Genomic DNA, 18527 nt, shown 5'->3' with positions numbered 1-18527 from the left:
GTAGTGCAATGTCACTGCAAATCTTAATCTTCTAGGGAAATGGATTCAAATCCCATCATTGTAGCTGGTACAATTTAAAATCAATTCATAAAAAATCTGCAGTTGAAAAGTAGTCACGGTCACAACATTTTCATCAATTGTTATAAAATCCTATCTAATTCAGTAATGTCCTATGGGGAAGGAAGACTGCCATCCTTACCTGGTCGAGTCTTACATGTAATCCAGACCATGGAAATATGCGTACTTTTAAATGCTGATATAGCCTAGAAAATCACTCAGTTCAGGAGTAATTATAGATGAGCAACAAATGTTGATCTTGTCAATGATGTCCACCTCCATGAAAGAAGTAATTTTAAAACATCATCTCTATCTCACTTACAAATTGTAAACAATAAAACAGATGTATCACATTGCAAATGGCTTGTGTATAGCAATGGTGGCTGAATATTTGGGGAGGTAGGGAAGCGAATAGAGAGCAAAGGATGGTGTCTGCTGCAATCTAATAAAGTGTGAAGAGAGATGGATATGCTTATAAAGACAGAATGAAAGAGTTCTCAGCACAAATGTGTGTACTAGTTAATGATATACTTACTTTCATTAACCTGGTTTTATCATGAAATTGCTTTCTGTACTGCATCCAAGACCAGGACAAGAGGTATCTGTTGGTCACTTCAGCAGCAACTCCAACTATGCCTATTGCTAATAGCTACAGATTTCTTCATCCATTGCAGAGGAAAAGTATATCTCTCCTCTAAGTGACTGCATCCAGCAGTAATTCTTGGAAAATATCACTGAATCTTCAATTCTTTTAAGCATGCATTTCCGCTCTGGCCCTTGAGATAGTGGACTTGAGATTGCATCAGGTGAGTCAGCAGCACATTTGTTGCAAAATTGAAGACACAAAATATGGAAATCAAAATATATTGCCTGAATTGTTTGAAATAGAGAATCTGACTCGCTGACTTAACCACAGGTTTCACTCAACCGTCATCTCTCAACCTCCCCTCTTGCTTGTAACCTTTTCTTTTGTATTAACATGAAGAATATATTGTAACCTTCCACATGTATTGCCTTTAACTTATTTCCTTGGTCACTTGTTTTATTGTTAATGTACCAAAGATATTTACTGTGGTTTAAATTTAATGTAATGCTTACAAAGGATTCAATCAATAATCCATTCATGTGGCTTTCATAGCTGAATGTTTCTTTCCGTTTTTGTTCAAGAGGATCAATTTCAATTCGCAGGGGCCATAACGTAATTATATTTTGCTTCTTGCACAAAAGAAATTCACATTTTGTGTGATTCTTGCTGATTCCAGCAGTGTTTATATGCAATGGGAGTGTTTCCTTTAAAGGAAACAGTGATTGAATTTAGTATTCCAGAAGCCTGAAATGGGTAGAATAGAGTGGAATAGAAAATTATTGTCATGTGTACTTTTATGTGAAAAATAGAGCAAAATGTTTTATAAGTCGCCCCACCATGTTGTGTATGCAAATGACAGAAGTCACACATAATAATAAACTTAAGACAAAGTTCATCACAGTTCAGTTAACTAGGGAAAGCTTACTTAGGAACGATGGAATACCCTGAACTGGGACAAGACCACCATGCCAGGCCACAGGAACACCTGTATGCCAAAGATGAAGAAGACCTCCACGCTGGGATGAAACCTCTATGTTGGGTCAAGACCGCCACAAGGGAGCCTGTCATGTTGGGCCAAAGCCGCATTTCTCCTCCTTCAGGTACTGCATCGAGCTATAGACCTGGAGTCTCAGCCTAGCCTGCAAGCCTGGGCTGGGCAAACAGCCCAGAACTTGTTCCTCAGTTACTGGGAGACTAGGGTGGAGTAGTGTCTGGCTCATCCTGGTGTTACTGCAATTGCCATTGTTGTCACCACTGGAGGCCTCCTGCTTCACTCACAATTTTCCAGGTTTAAAAGAAAAACAAAGAGAAAAGAAAATAAAAGACAAAGAGCAAAAGTAAAAAGGAAAAAGAGTAAGAAAGCCCACAGGAGTGGATGAGCCCTGTACTCAGCCCTCTACTTTGCTGCCATTTTGCAGAAAATGCATCTTGATGCACAAGACCTTTTTTTTGTTGTATGAACAAAATGTAAAGCCTATAGAAATGGTGATTATATATTGCTAATTGTAATCACAGTATATAGTGGAATATATTTGTTCCTTGTATTCTGACAGACTCGTTCCTAAGACTTTTTTTATTCTTGAATAAAATCTGTGGTTTCCGTTATTGCAAAATATTTAACTGATTCTGTTCTTTCTTATTTTGCAGTCTATGATGTATGTTATAAGAATACAGTATATTCTTAAACAATAGAAAATGCTAGAAATACCTAAGTGTCTGGTAAGAGAAAAAGAGTTAATGAGCACAGTTTTCCAGATCCCAGGATGGTGGTAATGGAAGAAGGATCATGCAAAGCAGTGGACAGCCAAACTATACGTTTAGGCCCCCAATATAATATCATTGCAATTTTTTGCAGACATTGGTCAAATGCCAAAATATAAGGACTGAACCAAAGATGCAAACAGTTAACTTGAAACTTTAAGTTCACCAGTCTCGGGTAGTTCGACAGAGTTAGCTGAAATAGACTACTAAAGGAGTTTAGTTACAAAGATGGTAAAGGGACAATGGTAAAAGTTTGGAAAGTATTTCATGGCTTAATCCAATAAAAAAGAACTCCCACAAGGTGATAAACCAACTATGCTTAACCAGGGAAGTTAGGGATAGCATCAATTTGAAAAAAGATACCATTTCAAAAAGATTAGCAGCAAGCCAGAAAATTGTGAAAGTTTAAAAATGAACAAAAGACTAAAAAAAAACAACATAAAGGCAGAAAATAAACTTTTATGGAAAATATGCAAGTAATATCTAAATGGATAACATTATGATACAATCATTGTATCATAGCATATGCTGTGAAGGTATAGAAGCTTCAGATTCCACCTTAACTGGGGCCAGTATAGCTGTCTTGCAAGAGTGCCACAGCATTTTGGGTTGTAAGCCGACCTTCCCCCTTTTCTGACCCCATCTTCCCAACAATGACAATAAAGCTGAGATCTTTGTTGTCTCTTTTGAGGGGAATCAGTTTTATATTTAAGGAAGGAACAAATAAGTGAATTTGTTAGTTCACTCTACTGAACATGTAATCATATTAAGCATGAATAACTTAATATGAGCCCAGACACTGAAGTACCTGTGATTGTAATGTATTATCAAGAGGTCTAATAGATGCTTGTTGATAAATGATTTAATGCAAATGAAAAAGGAACCCCTGAAAACCAAAGTAACCGACAAAAGTCAAAACTCAGCTCACAATAAAAATCTCAAGAAGAACCCTGGGAAAATAATATTTTAGCCCCTGTTAGAAAGCTTCCTGTCCATCTGTAAGTTCTCCGAATAAATTTTGACCTTTAGCATTCACTATTTCCTCAACAGTTGGAGACTGAAGTGGTCTGTTTCCAAGTTGCTGCCCTGCAAATGGCAATGCTCCATATCTAGCTTTGTTGCTGGAAATTATATATCTGATGATGGCTGTGACCCCCCTGTTGTCTATAATTCTGCTGCCATTCACTGGCCACTTGCTGCTTCCTGCTGATTGCTGGCCAGTGGCATGTAGTCAAAACCTGTGAGTCAGATCATCCAATCCTCTTTTTCTTTAGGCTTAAGGCTTTGGTCTGCAATCAGTTCCTGACTTCATCAAACCAGATTTCACAAATTTTAGTCAGCATCCACAAAGCACAAGTAATGAGTGTGATAGAATACTGCATGTTTGCCTGGATGAGTGCAGCTCACCAACACTCAAGAGACACCATGCCTGTTTGATTGGCAACACATCCACAAACATTCATTCCCTCCACCACTGAAATACATTGGCAACAGTAAGTGCCATCCACGAGATGGATTTAAGAAATTCACCAACGTTCCCTAGATAGCACCATCAAAATCCATAGCTACTACCATCTAGAAAGACAAGGGCAGCAGATACATTCAAACAACACCACCTGCAAGCCTTCCATCTTTCTGACTTGAAAACATAATTGCCATTCCCTCATCGTTAAACTCTTAGAATTTCCTCCTCAGCAGCTTTGTTGTTGTATCAACACTAAGTAGCTTGCAGTGGATCAAAAAGTCAGCTTACCACCATCTTTTAAAGGGTAACTATTGATAGGTAATAAATGTCCCAGCCAGTAATGCTGATATTCCATGAATGAATGAAAATAATCTTTCTGATTCTTGATGAAGGTCAAAATTTGAGATTTGATGTTTATAGTTTTAAATTCTTTACTACTATTATATGAATTAGTAAGAACTGAATAAAGCTAGTTCTAAAATGTGGTAAGTGATTTTGTATTACTTCTTCAAAAAAGTGGATTTTATGCTATTGTCATTCAGCTGTACGTGAAAGGATTGGGAATTGGAGTTAGGGATAAACAGTGTAAATCAATTTTTTGAACTGTGCTGTTTTTCATTGGAGGTCCCCAATAGTAACATAAGATCAGAGAATGAAATTACTTTTTGGAATAGTCAAAGATGAAAGGCTAACTTAATTTGATCCAACAGTTTCAATACTTTATATGAATTTATTTGAAAGATATACCAAAGGTAGGTTGAAAGCTTGATGATATAATCTACAATGCAATGTAACACTTTACAGTGTAAGGAAATCCAACTGTTTATGAATTTTCCATGAGGATCATTTATGTAGACATATATTAAAACCGTCATTGCTCTGAATAACTATTACAATGATGTTAACAAAAAACTTTGTTAGACCATTTATACCGTGCCATTTATATTTATCTTTCTTGGAGCACAAATGTTCAGACTTGATGCAATCGCATACATTAGATTAAAAGGAATAAATTAATGTAAATGTATATGATTCATTCCTCCTCTGCGAAATTAAGAAATTTTAGAAACAAGGACATTGCTTTCATATCTGGCAAACATGCCTTGATCTCAAATAATAGCTATACGACTGTTTAAGAAACAAAACAAATAACAATATAAAATAAATCATTTTAGTACTGAAGTTTTTCTTTCCTTTACATAATCTGAAATATTTTTCCAGAATACAGAATTTAGCTGCACAGGTTTAAAGTGGAATCTAATGGGCCTTAAATTTATGTCTTCAGAAACTGATTTGATTGTGACCTTCTGAGATACCTTAGGAAAAGGGTTAACAATATAATTGGCAATCTGGGATGTCTAAATGCAGGGTTTCAATACCTTCATTCAGTAAAATATACATTCACTGCCTGATATAATGTTGTCAGCAATGTAGTATAAAATCAACATGCAAATATTTGTTAATATTTGCTATCAACACAGTTTTCAAATACTCTGCTAATGTTCAAATAGAATATCCATAAAGTTCAGTTTCTCATGATAATTTTATTTTATTGATCCTACTTAATTTTCAATTGTAACATTTTGACAATGATATATTAACTCTTCTACAAAATCACTTGATAACTAAGATTGTTAATGGGGTTGTTTATTGTAATAATTGGACGGGTACCTTTGCAATTTGCTTGACTGCTTATTTTTGTTTATTTCCATCTTTCTCTAGTAAATCTCAATCAAGGAGTAGAACAAAAGATTGTTTTCATCACAGCCCGTGTACACCCTGGGGAATCACCTGCATCGTTCGTGTGCCAGGGTTAGTATTGTATTCTACCCTCAAAATAGTCCCTGATTAAACAAAACATCATAGCAGTTGTTTAGCATGACTGAAAGTAAATTTTATTTTCAATTTTAAAACGATATTCTGAATTTTGGATTGCGGAAGCACACACGCAATAAAGAAAATAAATTTAGAAAGGATTCCTCATCATTTATATAATACTGAAATTGCATTTGCAATTAGGGTGCTTGCTCATGAGCAGACAATACGTCAGAGGTTTTGGTGGACATGGTGGGGACACCTCGAGGTGTCCTACTCCTACAAAACTTATGAATGAAGTGTGCGTGGCACACGATATCTAACCAGTAGGACCTCAGTTATAATATTGTAAGTAAGCTTTTATTTAATATAGATAGGTCTTCTGGCCACTCATGTCAGCATGTTTTCTAAAGTAATGGAAAATAGTTTGCCAGCTTAAGTAGGTTGGTTAGTCACACAATGTCATTATCAAACTAGCAATAACCCCATCATTAATGAAAACACTGAAAATCAAATCTGGTTTATGTTTGCCCTGTTGTTGCAGACATTGACCTGGATGTTTGTATTAATTGTTGTGTGTCTTCCAATGTTGTGCTAATGGATGAGCTAATTGTTGAAGAATGAGGCAAAATTTGTCTAAGGAAGTAGTTGAAGTCAAGTAATAAAAAATAGATAAATTTAGTTGCATTTTCCTTTTCTAACTGAATCAGAACATTTTCTTGTACATACTGAACAAATTCCTCTCCATCTAAACCCTTAACACTATGGCAGTCCCAGTCTATGTTTGGAAAGTTAAAATCCCCTACCATAACCACCCAATTATTCTTACAGATAACTGAGATTTTGTTACAAATATGTTTCTCAATTTCCCTTTGACTATTAGGGGGTCTTAATATAATCCCAATAAAGTGATCATCCCTTTCCTATTTCTCAGTTCCACCCAAATAACTTTCCTGGATGTATTTCCAGGAATGTCCTCCCTAAGTACAACTGTAATGCTATCCCTTATCAAAAACGCCACGACCCCTCCTCTCTTGCCTCCCTTTCTATCCTTCCTGTAGCATTTGTATCCTGGAACATTAAGCTGCCAATCCTGTCCTTCCCTGAGCCACGTTTCTGTAATTGCCATGATATCCCAGTCCCATTGTACCTAACCATGCCCTTTTCCTCTTGCATTGAAATAAATGCAGTTTAATTTATCAGTCCTACCTTGTTCTCTGCTTTGTCCCAGCCTGCCCTGACTGTTTGACTCGCCTTTGTTCTCAACTGTACCAGTCTTAGATTGAGATCTTTCCTCACTATCTCCCTGGGTAATTGCTGCCCCTGGAATTCGAGGAAATCACCTCCAATACCAAAAACACCTCAAAAAAGGAGCAGCTGTAACAGCCAGAAACTTTTTCCTGTCTGCCATCTTGGATTACCCAGAATCCAGTCCCCATACAGAACTGGCTCAAAGGTAGAAGGCAGAGTGTGCTGGTGGAGGGTTGTTTTTCAGACTGGAGGCCTGTGACCAGTGGAGTACCACAAGGATCAGTGCTGGGTCCACTACTTTTCATCATTTATATAGATGATTTGAATGTGAGCACAAGAGGTATAGTTAGTAAGTTTGCAGATGACATCAAAATTGGAGGTGTAGTGGACAGCAAAGAAGGTTACCACAGATTACAACGGGATCTTGATCAGATGAACCAATGGGCTGAGAAGTGGCAGATGGAGCTTAATTTAGATAAATGTGAGGTATTGCATTTTCGGAAAGCAAATCTTAGCAGGACTTATACATTTGATGGTAAGGTCCTAGGGAGTGTTGCTGAACAAAGAGACCTTGGAGTGCAGGTTCATAGCTCCTTGAAAGTGGAGTCGCAGGTAGATAGGATAGTGAAGAAGGTGTTTGATATACTTTCCTTTATTGTTCAGAGTATTGACTACAGGAGTTGGGAGGTCATTTTGTAGCTGTACAGGATATTGGTTAAGCCACTGTTGGAATATTGCGTGCAATTCTGGTCTCCTTCCTATTGGAAAAATGTTGTGAAACTTGAAAGGGTTCAGAAAAAATTTACAAGGATGTTGCCAGGGTTGGAGGATTTGAGCTATAAGGAGAGATTGAGTAGGCTGGGGCTGTTTTCCTTGGAGTGTCGAAGACTGAAGGGTGTCCTTATAGAGGCAAAGTCTTTTCTCTGGGGTGGGGGAGTCCAGAACTAGAGGGCATAAGTTTAGAATGAGGGGGGAAAGATATAAGAGACACCTAAGGAGCAACATTTTTACTCAGAGGGTGGTATGTGTATGGAATAAGCTGCCAAAGGAAGTGGTGGAGGCTAGTACAATTGCAACATTTAAAAGGCATCTGGATGGGTATATGAATAGGAAGGGTTTGGAGGGATATGGGCCGGGTGCTGGCAGGTTGGACTAGATTGGGTTGAGATATTTGGTCGGCATGGACAGTTGGACCGAAGGGTCTGTTTCCGTGCTGTACATCTCTGTGACTCTATAACTGACTTCGAAAAAAATCAAGCAGATGTTAAAGGGGCTCTGATTTCTTAATGCCAATTCTGTTGCTGTTGTACTATGAGTGAGAACACAAAAACAAAGGAAAATGTGAATAAGAATAATTCCTCATGATTTATATAACTTTGCAATTGAATTTCCAGTTAAGGTTATTGCCCATGAACAGGCAACAGGTTGCAAATTTTTTTGTGCAACTCATAGAGTCACAGAGATATACAGCTTGGAAATAGACCCTTTGGTCCAAATCATCCACGCCAACCAAATATCCTAAATAAATCTAGTCCCGTTTGCCAGCATTGTCCCAGGTCCCTCTAAACCCTTCCTAGTCATGTACCCATCCAAATTCCTTTTAAATTTGTAATTGTACCAGCCTCTATCACTTCATCTGGCAGCTCATTGCATACACGCAATACCCTCTGCATGAAAAGGTTGCCCTTTTGGCCTCTTTTAAATCTTTCACCGCTCACCCTAAACTTATCCCGTCCAGTTTTGCACTCTCCACCCTGGGGAAAAGACGTTGTCTACTTACCCTATCCATGCCCCTCATGATTTTATAAACCTCTATAACGTCACCCCTCAGCCTCCAACACTCAGGGAAAATAGCCCCAGTGAATGCAGCTTTTTTCAATAGTTCAAAACCTCCAACCCGGGCAACATCCTCTTAATTCTTTTCTGAATCCTTTCAAGTTTCACAATATCTTTCCTGTAGCAGGGAGACTATTGAATGCAGTATTCCAATATTGGCCTAACTAATATCCTGTACTGCTGCAACATGACCTCCCAACTCCTATACTTAATGCACTAACCAATAAAGCACGCATACCAAATTCTTCATTATTCTATTTACTTGGAACTTCAATTTCAAGGAACAATGAACCTGCACTCCAAGGTCTCTTGGTTCAGCAACAATCCCCAGGACTTTGCCAATAAGCATATAAGTCTTGCTTTGATGTGCCTTTCCAAAATACAGTACCTCATATTTATCTTAATTAAACTGCATCTGCCACTCCTCAGCCCATTGGCTCATCTGATCAAGATCCCATTGTATTCTGAGATATCTTCTTCGCTGTCCACTACACCTCCAATTTTGGTGTTGTTTGCAAACTTACTGATCATACCTCTTATGTTCACATCCACATCATTTATACAGATGATAAAAAGCAGTGGACTCAGCACCAATTTTTGTGCTGGTCACAGGTTTCCATTATGAAAAGCAATCCTCAACCAGCACCCTCTGTCTTCTTCCTTTGAGCCAGTTCTGCATCCAAATATTCTGGTTTTCTTAGTCCAGCTAAATTCATTTTTGGTTATTTGTTGTGCAGCCATGATTAGTTCACTGTTCAATTCTTTGATTGTCTATCATCATTTTAGATATCCATTTCTGATATGTATTTTGATTGTTTTTGAGATAACTCTACTGAATAAGATGTTGACACTTCTTTTGAAGTGCGGTCAATGTTAAGTGACTTCAAATAACCAACTTACATGTGTGAAACTAAATACATAAATTCACCCTGTGTATGTGGATATAGAGAGAGAGGTAAAGAAAATATCTGCCTATCATAACGGCTATAATGTGTGCAACATTGCACTGATATTGAGTAACTGAATAAACTTAATTTTTGTTAGCTCTAATTTCAACACACATCAGAAGGTTGATTTTTGTTTGCTAGTGTGATTATTTATTATGCATTTTTTTTAAGTGTAGACATGATATTAAATAGAATAATCGCAGAAGATTCAAAAAAGTTGTTGTGGTTCTGTTCGCCGAGCTGGGAATTTGTGTTGCAAACGTTTCGTCCCCTGTCTAGGTGACATCCTCAGTGCTTAGGAACCTCCTGTGAAGCGCTTCTGTGCTGTTTCCTCCAGCATTTATAGTGGCCTGTCTCTGCCGCTTCCGGTTGTCAGTTCCAGCTGTCCGCTGTAGTGGCCGGTATATTGGGTCCAGGTCAATGTGTTTGTTGATAGAGTCTGACAGACTCTATCAACAAACACATTGACCTGGACCCAATATACCGGCCACTACAGCGGACAGCTCGAACTGACAACCGGAAGCGGCAGAGACAGGCCACTATAAATGCTGGAGGAAACAGCACAGAAGCGCTTCACAGGAGGCTCCCAAGCACTGAGGATGTCACCTAGACAGGGGACGAAACGTTTGCAACACAAATTCCCAGCTCGGCGAACAGAACCACAACAACGAGCACCGGAGCTACAAATCTTCTCCCAAACTTTGAATTCAAAAAAGTAAATGTACACAGCTGCTGCATCTTAATTTATTGATGGGCACATTTGCATTTATAACTATGTCAAAACTCAGCATCTTTTTCCAGAATTTTTCCACCTTGTTTAATAAAGAGAAGGCATGAGCGATAGAAAAACTAGTATGCTACTTGTAACTTCTTTCCCTTACAGGGCTAATAATGAGGAGTGGCAGTAAATGCACAGACAAAAGATTGTGACAGAATCTCTTTAGTGTAATAATTTTCCTTCAGAACTAATTAAGTGCTCATCTAGCATGGTTTTCTCAATTGATTTAATTGAAATTACCCTTTAGTCTCATAAGGCAAATTGATGGAAATTGCAATTGCTTTGTGGCCTTTTCAAGGGCAGACATTTATTATATCACATTCTCTGTACAACAACAAGGTTAAATTATTGCACATAGATTAAAACCTTAATGAGTTTATTAGACTTTGGTAACAAATGTTAGAACATGAGGAAAGTCAAGAAAATGCCATTTCGTCCATCAAAGCTCAGCCTTTAAGTGTTTTAATATCTGTTTTAGTACATATGCCAGTTTTTTTTCACAAAACTTGAATTACTGAGAAACGTCATTAATTTTAGATCAAGATTCCATGAGATGAATATTACAAATGGTGCTCCTGATACATAGCCATATTGTAGATTTACCTATTGGGAGTTAAAGTCGGGTCCAATAATTTTTCACATTGTTCTGTACCCATTTGAATTCTTGATATTTATCAATCATATATCTTAGAGTTATAAAGGTATACAGCACAGAAACAGACTCTTTGATCCAACTTGTCCACACCGACTAGATATCCTGTGTAAGTCTAGTCCCGTTTGCCAGTATTTGGCCTATATTCCTCTAAACCCTTCCTATTCATATACCCATTCAGATGCCTTTCAAATGTTGTAATCGTAGCAGGGTCCACAACTTCCTCTGGCAGCTCATTCCATACATGCAGCACCCTCTGCACAAAAATGTTGCCTCTTAGGTTCCTTTTATATCTTTCCCCTCTCACGTTAAAACTGTGCCTTCTAGTTTTGGACTGCCTCCACCCCAGGGAAAATACCTTGCCTATTTACCCTATCCATGCTCCTCATGATTTTATAAATCTCTTTAAGGTCACCCCTTAGCCTCCAACACTCCAGGGAAAATCACCCCAGCCTACTCAGCCTTTCCCTATAGTTGAAACCCTCCAAACGTGGCAACATCCTCATAAAACGTTTCTGAAATGGTTCCAGTTTTCCAACATCCTTCCTATAGGAGCGAGACCAGAATTGCGTGCAATAGTACAAAGTGGCTGAATCAATGTCCTGCACAGCCACAACATGACCTCACAATTCCTATTCTAAATGCACTGACCAATAAAGGCAAACTTACCAAACATCTCCTTCACTGTCCTATTTACCTGCGACACCACTTTCAAGGAACTATCTTAAAGGAGAAATAAATTGCCCAATCTCCATCTTTATGCCCAAAGGACACAACTTCTGATTGTAAATTAATTGGAATGAGACAGACATCTTTGATATTTCAACTAAAGTCTTTTTGCAATAGAAGAGGATTTCCTTAAATTCTCAAGAATGAGAATAAGTAAGGGAGAGTTGCAGGTAATAGAGCCTTGTGCTAAGTTTTCTTGTGCCAGTGGCAAATTATTGTGTGCAAGTTTTGTAAACAAAAGTCAACTTTGTCTTTAGACTTTGCATCAAGCCCCACTGAGGCCAGAGGATCTAAGAGATGGTAGTATCTAGGACATGGAGAGTCTTAAAAACGAGAGCAACTCAAGCTGTGCAATAATCCATTTCTTATGTTCGTGTGCAAGAACCACAGAAAGGATGACAGATCGTTGTCTGTTTGTGCCAAGTTCTAGCTAGTTTTATGTAATGGGCCTTCAAAAGTTGAATTCAAGTTAGTTTGAATATTTTGATTCATACTTCCAAAGGCAAAAGATTTTCATCCATTATTCAGGGCAGTGGCTGAAAGTAATTTTGGAATAGAAGTCTGTTGTTTAAAACTCATACCTGATGACCGTGACCACTATATTGTGAATCAATTTTTGCCTCCTACCATGTATAATATAATACATGCATACATAAGCATTCAGTGAATAAGTTAAGTGTTATCAAAGGTATGTTTGCTGGTATTAAGTTCATGCTATCTGATCAACTTCATGCTCTTAGTTTTATAATCTTGGAGGAACCTGCACTTACTGTTCTAAACATGATCGTCATTTCTCTGTAATACTCCTTACCCACATTTGAGATACAGGTGTCCCCCGCTATCCGAAAGTAGAGCGTTCCTATGAAACCATTCGTAAGCCAAAATAGTGTAAAACGAAGAAGCAATTACCATTAATTTATATGGGAAAAATTTTTGAGTGTTCCGAGACCCAAAAAATAACGAGGTAAAAACAATGACTGCAGATGCTGGAAACCAGATTCTGGATTAGTGGCGCTGGAAGAGCATAGCAGTTCAGGCAGCATCCAAGGAGCTTCGAAATCGACATTTCGGGCAAAAGCCCTTCATCAAGAATAAAGGCAGTGAGCCTGAAGCGTGGAGAGATAAGCTAGAGGAGAGTGGGGGTGGGGAGAAAGTAGCATAGAGTACAATGGTGAGTGGGGGAGGGGAGGAAGGTGATAGGTCAGGGAGGAGAGGGTGGAGTGGATAGGTAGAAAAGGAGATAGGCAGGTAGGACAAGTCCGGACAAGTCATGGGGACAGTGCTGAGCTGGAAGTTTGGAACTAGGGTGAGGTGGGGGAAGGGGAAATGAGGAAACTATTGAAGTCCACATTGATGCCCTGGGGTTGAAGTGTTCCAAGGCGGAAGATGAGGCATTCTTCCTCCAGGCGTCTGGTGGTGACGGAGCAGCGGTGAAGGAGGCCCAGGACCTCCATGTCCTCGGCAGAGTGGGAGGGGGAGTTGAAATGTTGGGCCACGGGGCGGTGTGGTTGATTGGTGCGGGTGTCCCGGAGATGTTCCCTAAAGCGCTCTGCAAGGAGGCGCCCAGTCTCCCCAATGTAGAGGAGACCACATCGGGAGCAACGGATCAATAAATGATATTAGTGGATGTGCAAGTAAAACTTTGATGGATGTGGAAAGCTCCTTTATGGCCTTGGATAGAGGTGAGGGAGGAGGTGTGGGCGCAGGTTTTACAATTCCTGCGGTGAAAGGGGGCACAGAGGTAGTCTGGCGTACTGACCTCTATACCGCTGAAGCCAAATGTCAACTCGAGGACACCTCTTCCTACTGCCCCCTCGACCATGACCCCACCTCCCCATCACCAAACCATCATCTCCCAGACCATACAGAACCTCATCTCCTTAGGAGATCTCCCACCCACAGCTTCCAACCTCATAGTCCGGGAACCCCACACTGCCCAGTTCTACCTCCTTCCCAAGATCCACAAGCCTGACCACCCTGGCCGACCCATTGTCTCAGCATGCTCCTGCCCCACTGAACTCATCTCTACCTACCTCGACACTGTCCTATCCCCCCTAGTCCAGTAACTCCCCACATACGTTCAAGACACCACCCACGCCCTCCACCTCCTCCAAGACTTCTGTTTCCCCGGCCCCCAACGCCTCATCTTCACTATGGATATCCAATCCCTCTATACCTCCATCCGCCATAACCAGGGCCTCCAAGCCCTCCATTTTTCCTCTCCAGACGTCCCCAACAGTACCCTTCCACCGACACTCTCATTCGTTTGGCCGAACTGGTCCTCACGCTTAACAATTTCTCCTTTGAATCCTCCCACTTCCTCCAGACCAAAGGGGTAGCCATGGGCACACGTATGGGCCCCAGCTATGCCTGTCTCTTTGTTGGCTATGTAGAGCAGTTGATCTTCTGTAATTACACCGGCACCACTCCCCACCTCTTTCTCCGCTACATTGATGACTGCATTGGCGCCACCTCGTGCTCCCGCGAGGAGGTTGAGCAATTCATCAACTTCACCAACACATTCCACCCTGACCTTAAATTTACCTGGACCATCTCTGACACCTCCCTCCCCTTCCTGGACCTCTCCATCTCCATTGATGACAACCGACTTGATACTGACATTTTTTACAAACCCACCAACTCCCACAGCTACCTGGATTACACCTCTTCCCACCCTACCTCTTGCAAAAATGCCATCCCATATTCCCAATTCCTCCGCCTCTGCCGGATCTGCTCCCAGGAGGACCAGTTCCACCACAGAACACACCAGATGTCTTCCTTCTTTAGAGACCGCAATTTCCCTTCCCACGTGGTTAAAGATGCCCTCCAACGCATCTCGTCTACATCCTGCACCTCCGCCCTCAGACCCCACCCCTCCACCCGTAACAAGGACAGAACGCCCCTGGTACTCACCTTCCACCCTACCAACCTTCGCATAAACCAAATCATCCGCCGACATTTCCGCCACCTCCAAACAGACCCCACCACCAGGGATATATTTCCCTCCCCACCCCTTTCCGCCTTCCGCAAAGACCGTTCCCTCCGTGACTACCTGGTCAGGTCCACGCCCCCAAACAACCCACCCTCCAATCCTGGCACTTTCTCCTGCCACTGCAAGAAATGTAAAACCTGCGCCCACACCTCCTTCCTCACCTCTATCCAAGGACCTAAAGAAGCCTTCCACATCCATCAAAATTTTACTTGCACATCCACTAATATCATTTATTGTATCCGTTGCTCCCGATGCGGTCTCCTCTACATTGGGGAGACTGGGCGCCTCCTTGCAGAGCGCTTTAGGGAACATCTCCGGGACACCCGCACCAATCAACCACACCGCCCCGTGGCCCAACATTTCAACTCCCCCTTCCACTCTGCCGAGGACATGGAGGTCCTGGGCCTCCTTCACCGCCGCTCCCTCACCACCAGACGCCTGGAAGAAGATCGCCTCATCTTCCGCCTTGGAACACTTCAACCCCAGGGCATCAATGTGGACTTCAACAGTTTCCTCATTTCCCCTTCCCCCACCTCACCCATGTTCTAAACTTCCAGCTCAGCACTGTCCCCATGACCTGTCCGGACTTGTCCTACCTGCCTATCCACTCCACCCTCTCCTCCCTGACCTATCACCTTCATCCCCTCCCCCACTCACCATTGTACTCTATGCTACTTTCTCCCCACCCCCACCCTCCTCTAGCTTATCTCTCCACGCTTCAGGCTCACTGCCTTTATTCCTGATGAAGTGCTTTTGCCCGAAATGTTGATTTCAAAGCTCCTTGGATGCTGTCTGAACTGCTGTGCTCTTCCAGCACCACTAATCCAGAACCAAAAAATAACCAGCCAATTCACGTCAACTAGCACATAAATCTTAATCTAACACAAAAGTAAAGACCATTGGAGTTTGGGGTGGTGGGAGGTATAGGAGACTGGGGTGTAGGAGAGAGATGAAGAGGGTCACCTATTAACACCTCATCGTTGTCTGAATCCATCAAGGCAGGCAGGTCACGAATATCTGCACTTTCTTCTATGTGCCTGCCACGATGTCATCGTGCACAGATGCTCACAGACACATTTCAAAGCTATGATGCCTTAATGATGCAATGCTGAGTATAATTCCCAGGGAAGATGCTTGGCAGCACCACTCTCACTGTGTGCACTTTTTAGTAAAAGCAAAAATCCTTTCAGTTAGCAAAAACAGGTACTAAAGTAGGTCTTTCGTGAAAGCAATTTGGTGAAAAGCCAACGTACAAAAAGCAGGAGATACGAGTACATAACTAGGATTCTGATGAACCTCTTTATTACTTGGATCATTAATGTTCCTGCAACAAAGTAAAAGGTGATATGAACATAACAGTTTCAATTTTGTTCAGAGAATTTTAATTCACATTCCTCCTTAGCACCACTCAACATTCTTCCAGAAGTTCTGAAAAGTTTTAACATACCCTTTATCCATTTTGTGAATATGTAACATTGTATATTGTTGATGTCTAAACAAATTCTCTTTAGCTGCTGGCTCAAATACGTATATCTGCTTTTTACATCAGTGATGTCTTAGTTCAATGATGCAGGGAAGTATTTTGGCATTTTTAGAATTTCAGCATGTGTGCGAGAAAGTGAAAAAAATCTGTTCTCACACACACAGATCCAGTACAGCAAAACAAATGTCAAATTGAAGATATTTGACTCTGTAATGTTCTCTGCTTAAAGTCAAAATGACATTCAAACTCTATCATTGTGAATTTTCCATGTTTTTCACCACTTATCATATAATCTCTGAGAGATCAGGAATTATAGCATAGGCAAAGCTACTGGATCAGTAATTCAGAAACCCAAGGAAGGCATTCAAATCCCACCATGGCAACTAATTATTTAAATGCAAGAAATTACTTTTAAAAATTCCATCATAAAAAAAATTAATCTCACGCACAATGATGCTGAAATATCAGATTGCTGTAAAAATTGGTGCAGTTAATGGATGACCAAGGAAAAATGATTTTGCCTTAAGTACTGTTTCAAATGCCAGAGGAAGTGGTGGCTGGTACAATTGTAACATTTAAAAGGCATTTGGATGGGTATATGAATAGGAAGGATTTGGAGAGATATGGGCCGGCTGCTGGCAGGTGGGACTAGATTGGATTGGGATATGTAGTCGGCATGGACAGGTTGGACCGAAGGGTCTGTTTCTATGCTGTATATCTCTTTGACTCTGACTCCATAACAGAAACTGAAAGAACTCTTCCACAGACTGGTCAAGCACTAGCCTGACATAGAACATAGAACATAGAAAAATACAGCGCAGTACAGGCCCTTTGGCCCTCGATGTTGCGCCGATCCAAGCACACCTAACCTACACTAGCCCACTATCTTCCATATGCCTATCCAATGCCTGTTTAAATGCCCATAAAGAGGGAGAATCCACCACTGCTACTGGCAGGGCATTCCATGAACTCATGACTCGCTGAGTAAAGAATCTACCCCTAACATCTGTCCTATACCTACCACCCCTTAATTTAAAGCTCTACCCCCTCGTAATAGCTGACTCCATACGTGGAAAAAGGTTCTCATGGTCAACCCTATCTAAACCCCTAATCATCTTGTACACCTCTATCAAGTCACCCCTAAACCTTCTTTTCTCCAATGAAAACAGCCCCAAGTGCCTCAGCCTTTCCTCATAAGATCTTCCTACCATACTAGGCAACATCCTGGTAAACCTCCTCTGCACCCTTTCCAGTGCCTCCACATCCTTCCTATAGTATGGCGACCAAAACTACACACAATACTCCAGATGCGGCCGCACCAGAGTCTTATACAACTGCAACATGACCTCAGGACTCCGGAACTCAATTCCTCTACCAATAAAAGCCAGTACGCCATATGGCTTCTTCACAGCACTATTTACCTGGGTGGCAACTTTCAGAGATCTGTGTACATGGACACCAAGATCTCTCTGCTCATCCACACTACCAAGTATCCGACCATTAGCCCAGTACCCCATCTTCTTGTTACTCTTACCAAAGTGAATCACTTCACACTTACCTACATTGAACTCCATTTGCCACCTTTCTGCCCAGCTCTGCAGCTTATCTATATCCCGCTGTAACCTGCCACATCCTTCCTCACTGTCAACAACTCCACCGACTTTCGTATCATCCGCAAACTTGCTCACCTAACCTTCTAGCCCCTCCTCCAGATCATTTATAAAAATGACAAGCAGCAATGGTCCCAAAACAGATCCTTGCAGAACACTGTTCGTAACTGCACTCCAAGATGAACATTTACCATCAACTACTACCCTCTGTCTTCTTCCAGCCAGCCAATTCCTAATCCAAACCTCCAACTCACCCTCAATGCCATACCTCCATATTTTTTGCAGTAGCCTACCAGGGGGAACTTTATCAAATGCCTTACTAAAATCCATATACACCACATCTACCGCTTTACCCTCGTCCAACTCCTTAGTCACCTTCTCAAAGAATTCAATAAGGTTTGTGAGGCATGACCTGCCCTTCACAAAACCATGCTGACTATCCTTGATCACATTATTCCTATCCAGATGTTCATAAATCCTATCCCTTAGAATTCTCTCTAAGACTTTGCCCACAACAGAAGTGAGACTCACCGGCCTATAGTTACTAGGGTTATCCCTACTCCCC

The 18527-nt window shown here is 41.0% G+C and overlaps 1 protein-coding gene across 1 annotated transcript in view; it reads left to right on the top strand.

Annotated features, from left to right (window-relative positions):
* Positions 1–18527, top strand: part of agbl4 (AGBL carboxypeptidase 4) — an 855821-nt gene that overhangs the window by 637141 nt on the left and 200153 nt on the right. Inside the window, exon 7 of the mRNA XM_072574259.1 lies at positions 5592–5681. Coding sequence (XP_072430360.1) covers positions 5592–5681 — 90 coding nt within the window. The remainder of the gene's footprint in view (positions 1–5591; positions 5682–18527) is intronic.

Source organism: Chiloscyllium punctatum, chromosome 7, assembly GCF_047496795.1.
Source record: "Chiloscyllium punctatum isolate Juve2018m chromosome 7, sChiPun1.3, whole genome shotgun sequence".
Lineage (NCBI taxonomy): Eukaryota > Metazoa > Chordata > Chondrichthyes > Orectolobiformes > Hemiscylliidae > Chiloscyllium > Chiloscyllium punctatum.
The sequence above is the reverse complement of the archived record's forward strand: the minus strand, read 5'-3'. Positions and strand labels throughout refer to the sequence as shown.